The sequence below is a fragment of the Ochlerotatus camptorhynchus genome, unplaced genomic scaffold (assembly GCF_037179485.1).
Source record: "Ochlerotatus camptorhynchus isolate MF236.1 unplaced genomic scaffold, CSIRO-AGI_Acam_v1.1 ptg000041l, whole genome shotgun sequence".
NCBI lineage: Eukaryota > Metazoa > Arthropoda > Insecta > Diptera > Culicidae > Ochlerotatus > Ochlerotatus camptorhynchus.
In genome coordinates, this window is record NW_027040532.1 from 385,922 (window position 1) to 393,267 (window position 7,346).

The 7,346-nt window shown below is 37.9% G+C and overlaps 1 protein-coding gene across 1 annotated transcript in view; it reads right to left on the minus strand.

Annotated features, from left to right (window-relative positions):
- LOC135713688 (uncharacterized) overlaps window positions 1-1,950 on the minus strand; it is a 145,180-nt gene extending 143,230 nt beyond the window's left edge. The window contains exon 1 of the mRNA XM_065236874.1: window positions 1,434-1,950. Within this exon, the coding sequence (XP_065092946.1) occupies window positions 1,434-1,787 (354 nt within the window). The 5' untranslated portion in view covers window positions 1,788-1,950. The remainder of the gene's footprint in view (window positions 1-1,433) is intronic.
- Between the last annotated feature and the right edge of the window lie 5,396 nt (window positions 1,951-7,346).

The window sequence follows — 7,346 nt, forward strand, 5'->3', positions numbered from 1 at the left end:
TGAATTATGTGAAAAATTTAATGATAATTCCAATTCCAAGAAATTTCCAAGGGGCTTTTCAGAAAAGTTTTCACAGAATTTCGAGGAGTAATCATAGGAAAATTTTAAACTCCATAGGACTAAAGAGGAACTTTCAATTCAATTTCTGAACAGAATTCAAAGTGAATTCAAAGGATAAATCGATATGGAGCCAAATCATCAGGAAAATAGAAAAAAATTATATTAAGCCTGAGTAGATAAAACGTGTGTTGATTTATTTTTGTCCACTACTGTATGTACTGCACCAATAGTAAGTTTTTTTTCACACTATTGAAATTAAATGAGGAGCATACATTAAAATAAACAGAACTCTCTTGATCTAATCGAAAAAAAAACAGGCTTAAGAATGTATCTTCCGAAGCCTGTAATGTTACTACTTAATACCGCCAATGATGCAATCCCTCAACCCGCTGCGAAGTTTATAAGCACTTGAATCGGGGAACCTGCTACTTCCTCAAAATTCCAAAACGAACCGTCGGTCAAAAGACAAGTTTTTTTTATGATCCACACAAAAAATCAGCCGGTGAGCCGGTTAAGGGAAAGCAAACCATTTAAATACAGGTAGGGATGCGATGGCCGAGCAACGGGGAGGTCAGATTTTTATGATTCCTCCAACAACCTGTTTTCGCGCAAGAACAGATCCACCCGGCCCCGGCCGGGTTTACTTGCGGCCCCTATTCGGGGAAAGAACGCCGAAACAAAACAATAAAAGGAGAAAAGCCAAGATCTCCACAGACCCCCTGGATGTTACGGTGGGTATTTATCAAGTTCATTAATCATCGAAAACACAAAACGCGAGATCCCAAAAAAGCTCGCGAGCTGCGACGCTGACGGACCGGGAATTGGTTACATAAAAGGCGCTAATTATGTATTTTAAAGTTGCACTTTTTTGGCAGAGCTAAATTCCTTCAGGAGTGTGTTTCACGAGATCATTTTTCTTTCAGCAGATTGTCAGCAGACCTTGTTCAAAGGCCGCTCCATTGACGATGTAAAACGGTGCGATGGGAGTGTTTATAACACCTTTTTGCTCCTCTCCAAGTACCTTGGTTGTTAGGTTATCATTAGCTTCATCATCATCTTTGCAACCGGTCGACACGGCGAGCAAGGCAACCAATGGCGTGCACAGAGTGTACCTATTTTATGATCCCTACTTCTGGAATCCCTTTTCGCTAATTTCTGAAAAACACGTTTGAATTTCATGCCCCTTTCTTGGAATATTCTGCACACATTAACGTGAAAGTCTTTAACGGTGTACAGGAATGGAATGTGGGTTACAAATTAAGAGATCGTAGCTTTTAATTTTAATTGTCGCTCATTTGCTTATTCAAGAACCAGTTATACTTTTTCAGCTCGAAAGGGAGACATCATACAATCTTCTCATGATTCATACTCACAATATCATTCAGCATATCGGCCAGCAGAATCAGCTTCAGCTTGGACAGCTTCGTCCGGTAGACATTCTTCTCTGACACTGGCTGTCCGCTACCAGTGGATTGAGCTCCCACTGAACTAGCATCCTGTATCGACCTCGGCCTTGGTAGGGCCACACTGGTGGGCACTGCCATTCCCGGTGGCCGCCTTAAAAATAACACTGCACCACCACTGCTACCGCCAACACTTCCGGTAGCGACGACTGACGACGTTACAACATCGGAACGGGACACTAGAGTCCCGGCTCGTACGACGACGGTCAGCAGCGAAGCGCTTAAAATCACTAATAATCGCATTATCGCTGGTAGAATTTGCATCTCATTTGAATTCTTGATGGTGAGAGCGATTTCTTTTTATCGCTTGCTCGCTTGTTGATCTTTAACTTTATTATCGAACGACCGCGAATGCGCTCTGGGTAGAACGCGACAAGACCACAGTGTGAGCGACGGACACCAAGTTTGTTTAACCCGTCGATGAAGAGCTAGCAGAGCTAATGGGAAAATAATCCAGAATCTAGGACAGAACGGCAATTAGGAACATGGAACCCGATAGCAGTCGTGCTCTTTTGGTTCTTTTGTCGGGGTTTTCACGTGCGTCATGACAATCCTCGTTGTGGAGAAATTGGACATCTGCCACAAAAGCTGAACATTAGGATGTAAATGTTGCAATACAGAATAGAAGATCAGGAACGACGCTGCGCTGAATCGGTCATTAGGCCGACTTTCGGAAAGCGTGAAGCGTTTTGACCTTGACAACCCCTTTAATAGTTCGTTCGAAACAAAGTCTTCATATTTCTGAGACCGAAAAAAATTCAAAATTCAAATTTTCAGATTCTGGAACATGTAATCTAAACTAATCTAATCTAATCTCCCACTAACGCAGCCATGAAAGCATCCTGGAAAATGATGACTTCTTGAATGTGTCATAGTTCTAGGAAACTGCAGGCCAACTACGCAGCATGCGCGGCATAGAAGATTCCAAGAAATTGAGTGGTATCAGAATGAGTATCTAAGACCACTACACAACTTGAAATCGAGGGAAAGAAGAAAGCAGTTCCAGGCAGTGATGCCACATATACAGATTTATCTGTAATCATACAGATTTTTTTCAATATTTTGATACAGATATCTGTATATACAGATTACATATTTTTGAAAAATATACAGATTTTTAAGATTTGTCAAATAAAGGAATTGCAAATGATAACTTGGCTGTGTAAAGTTTATTCTATTGAGCCTGTACATCTTTATTAATTCCGATAAATAATCGTTTCTTCCTTTTGAGCAGCTTGAATTCAATCTGAGCATCAAAAGAGACGAACCAGCTAAAGACTGAAAGTCTTTATAATAAAGCAAAAAAAAGTAATCTAAGCATCAATCCCAGATTGTATTTTTCACTAAATAAATTATTATTGTTTTAGCTTCGAATGGACTCGGAATCTTTTGAATGGACTTCTGATGCTCGGATGTTCTGATTTCTCGTTGGAAGGAATATTAGTTTCCCTTTCTATTTGTTTAATTAACCATGTCACATGGTGACAGATACGAAGGTTAATTATATATATTTTTTGTCAACTCGATAAACAAGCCATTTTAGAAAACCCACAAAGTGGGTAATTACAGTTTGTGAGTCGAAAAATCAACTGGATATTTTTATATTTAAAAAGCGTAACTACAGAAATAAAGAATATTGCATGCAATTCGACTAAACTTCCTTCAAAGTTCTGTGTTATGTTCAATGTCCAGATAAAGGTCTGCGTAATCTGAGACATAAATAAATCAAATTCTAGGGAATTGTTATAGTTACTTCATTATTGAATATTTCAGTCGGAAACAGATTTGTCTCTTACAACTGGTACTTAATGTTTTGTATTTTCAGACAGTAGAAGAAATACAAAACACTACAAAAAATCAAGATTGTAGGATTTCAAGATTATTAAAATAGACAAATTCTTTAGAAAGCAAACTTTAGTAATTTTTCATGATTATAAACATTGAACAAACTCCTTCTGAACTATGAATTTGCTCAATGGAGATTTACGTAAATCCGCACTGAGACCGTAATATAGAAATTATACAGATTTTTGTCAGCCAGATACAGATTAAAAAGATTTTTTGCGATGAAAATACAGATTGAATTTCGAAAAAAAGGCATCACTGGTTCCAGGTAGGAGTTAGATCAGTGTTCACTCGGCTGTCGACAGAAGCAAGCCACTCTCGATGTGTGTCACGCGATCGTCTGTTTACTCGGCAGCAACCATTGTGTCACAGTTCGGAGTGGAACTTCGGATCAGAAAGTGGCTTCACTTGTCATTTGCGAACACTAGCGCACCTAGCGGTAGAAGGCATCTTCTGCCTGCAGTTAAGATAGGCAGCATGCTATGATAGTGTGAGTGCACATAGAAAGCCCGTGTGGAACGCTACCACAACACATTGCTTGTTGAACAGAAAAACGAACCACTTTTGATTCATCGATTTGTTTGCACTTCCCCTTCTGTTCTGTGATTGTGTGGTCCTCCTCATTGTTCTTCATCAGCAGTTCTTTCAGTCGATGCGTCGTCGACTTTGGAAACCAACCGTTTAGTGATGAGTGTGTGAGTGCTGACCACTTTTTGCGTCCATTGCTGAAATGGAAGCGCTCTGCCCTTCGTTGGCGATATTGCCATACAATGAAAACACTGGAAGCGGATCTCATTCTGATGGAGGAGGATTATTGGATAGCGGAAGATAAAGTGTTTGTTGTATTGTACCTTTTGACTATAGTTTTAAGATGTTTTATATAGTAAACAAGAGTGCTCGGCTCTGTAGAGTTAATTCAGTTGAGCCTTATAAAATAAATCGATAAGCAAAAAAAGTAGAATTAGAAGTATATAATAGTTTTTAAGAAACAAAGAATTACATATGTTAAAAAGAAAAAAAATCATGTTTCTAGATCGAAGATTAATATTTAAGCAATTGAACTTTGGAGGATTGCCTAGGTTTCAGATTTTAAAAAACTGTTTTTGGCAGTTCTATTCATTTTCTAGGAAATTTTTACGAAAATTATTCTGGAATTTTGAGGAAAGTTTAAATGAAATTTATGGTTTAATTCCGAGAAAAATGTCAAGGCGAATTTGGAGATAATTCTGGTAAGAATTCAAAGACTGACGATGATTCTTAAAGAATTGTCTAATTGTAATTGTAATTTATTTAAACTACGATACCCTGCTGGTAGAACCTTTTATCAGGTCTGTGGAAAACTCCAAAAGAATTCAGAGGATGGTTTCACGGGACATTCGAGAAGAGTTCCTTGCAAATTCAAAAGACGAACTTTGTTTAGGTGAGTCCAAAAGGAATTCGAAGCCTAATTCCATGGAAATATTGGGAGCATACTAAAATAATGCTAGGGAAAAATTTCTTTGGGAATAGTGAGGTGAGTTCCAACTGTATTTTAACGTGCAATTTAATGAAATTCTGAGCCCAAGGGAGCTTTAGTAAGAATTCCAATGGAGTTCTGACTTGATTTCAAATGTAATTTCAGAAGAATGCTGATTGTGGGGAGAGGCGTAGCATAGGGCAGTAGGGCAAGCCAGTGGTGAATTAACCTCTGGTTATTTGACACGCATTCATTCCACTCATCCATTCCATTTCAAGGAGATACTTTCAAATAAGTACTTTTGTAAATAATGTGTTCAATAGTTAATTTATTATAACTACTTTCTCACCCACTCAAGCAAATTGCCACCATCATGTATGAGAATTTTTCTCAATGCTGTTTTTATAAGAATCTGCAGCTGATTTTATGATTTACACACTTCATGTAATGGCATAGAAATTTACTGAAATAACATTATATTGGAAAATGTGACATTCCTGAGGATAATGGACTGCTTACTTGAATTGGAGCTCAGGAAGAACTTCGTTTTCTTAAAAGAATGTTCTGATTATCTAAGGTCGCAGTAGTGTTTGATGGAATTTGGCACGCTTGATTTTCGTAGACAAAAATCAACAAGCAAACAACTTCGGTTGATTTTGCAAGCTGTGATATCGCAGCTCAATAACTAATCATAAATCAAGCTAACAAAACTCACCAGCTGCAAATCTCACCAAACTGTGGTGAGATTCAGTTTAATGATTTTTGCTTTACAACCGAATGCAACCAAAACTACCTTAAGGTTCAATTTACTATGATGCTTTTTGGAAAATTTCAAAAGCAGTTTTTTCCAACGCATTATTTCAGATTGAAAAAAGCTCGCACTATTCGATTCCTTTTGATATTTTACACAAAATAACGCGAGTTTTTTGCTATCTAAAATAATGCGTCGAAAAAAACTGCTTTTGAATTTTTTAAAAATGTCTCAAAGTAACCTTAACGGCTTGCAGCACTCCCTTCGCGTCTGCCATCGGTGAAGATTAAAAAGAGATAGCAAACTATGCTTCCTCTTTCTAAGAAAACGATGTGCAATGGACTCATTTTTGTGTCGAGTCAACTCTCAGCTTGATTTTTGCACGTTGTGAATTGTCTCGCAATATCAAAGGAGCTTGTCAAATCAATATCAAGCATGATATTTTGTTCCAATATCACGCGTGATATTGCGAGCCCATGAGAGCGGAAAAATATCATTTGGTTTCTGATTTTGCCAACACTGATTGTTTGTGTAGTTCATCAAACCTCTCAAAAGTTCTTTTAAATAGCTTCGGTGTTTCTTTTCATTAGCTCCCTGATTATTTTGCAGTTTCTTTGAGAAGTTCAGATAGCTTCAAAGATGTTTAGTAGGTTCCAGGGTAGTTTTAACAATTTAAGATAAGTTTTCAGTATTTCAAAGAAGATCAGCGGGCTTTTTTTCCTTGCCAGGTTTTTTCATCACTGCGACCATTTTTCTGATGCATTGTGATGTACCTAGCTAAAAGAGCTCATTGCAAGACAGCCTATATTACGTGATATAGGCTGTAATGTGAACGGGGTATAATCATAGAGGTAACTCTAAGACCAGAAGGTCCCGAATAAACGAGCTCAACTTTTTAGCTCAGTTCTGGTACTATCTTCGGTCCCAAGCTAATCTATTCACCCCTCGAAGCATAGGAAAATCCACTAACCCCTCATTTTATCTGTCAAACTTTCATAGCGAATCAAAACAAACATAGTGTAGTATTGGAATTTATACTAGAATGGGGTACGTTAGTCGATTTGCTTGGGACCAATAGGCAAGTCAATTAGTGAGCCAATTTAAAATCGTTAGTTTCGTATTGATTGTTGGTATAATGTTGGCCTATGGATCTAAGATTGGGCCCATCGCTAAAAATCTGCTGTTTATCAATTTTATCTAGATGAACGCGTCTTTGGGACAATACTAATGGATATTTTTGGTCGCCATGTCAAAGGGCTTCTATCAGTCCCTTGTTGAAGAACTAACGCCTTTTGTTGAAAATTACCGGACAGCAAATGTTCCTTTTCTATGCCACAGAAGCGACTTACATCATCTTGAAGTTTTCCAATCAGCTTCAAGTGATAACAGCTCGGACCAGTGCCTGTTTTTATCATATACCATCACACGCAAGGAGTAGCGCTTCAACCCAGTGTGGATGAATTGCGTTCGTTTCGAAAAATCTTCGTTGTCACGTACGAGCAAAACGAACAAATGAGTTCATTATACATCAACGAATACGCGTTTGTTAACATTCACCACTGCTTAATTATCCAACCCAAAATTATCAAAATCAGAAGCGATTCTCAAAAGTAAAACGTTCTACAGCTCTATATTTGTGTATTATGAACATAATCATTCTGCATTTGATCCTCAAAATCATTCCCATCAAGATGAAGATGAATATCGATATTGACAACAACACAGGCGATAATAATCATCCTGCCACGAACGAACAAAAACAAATGTTGAC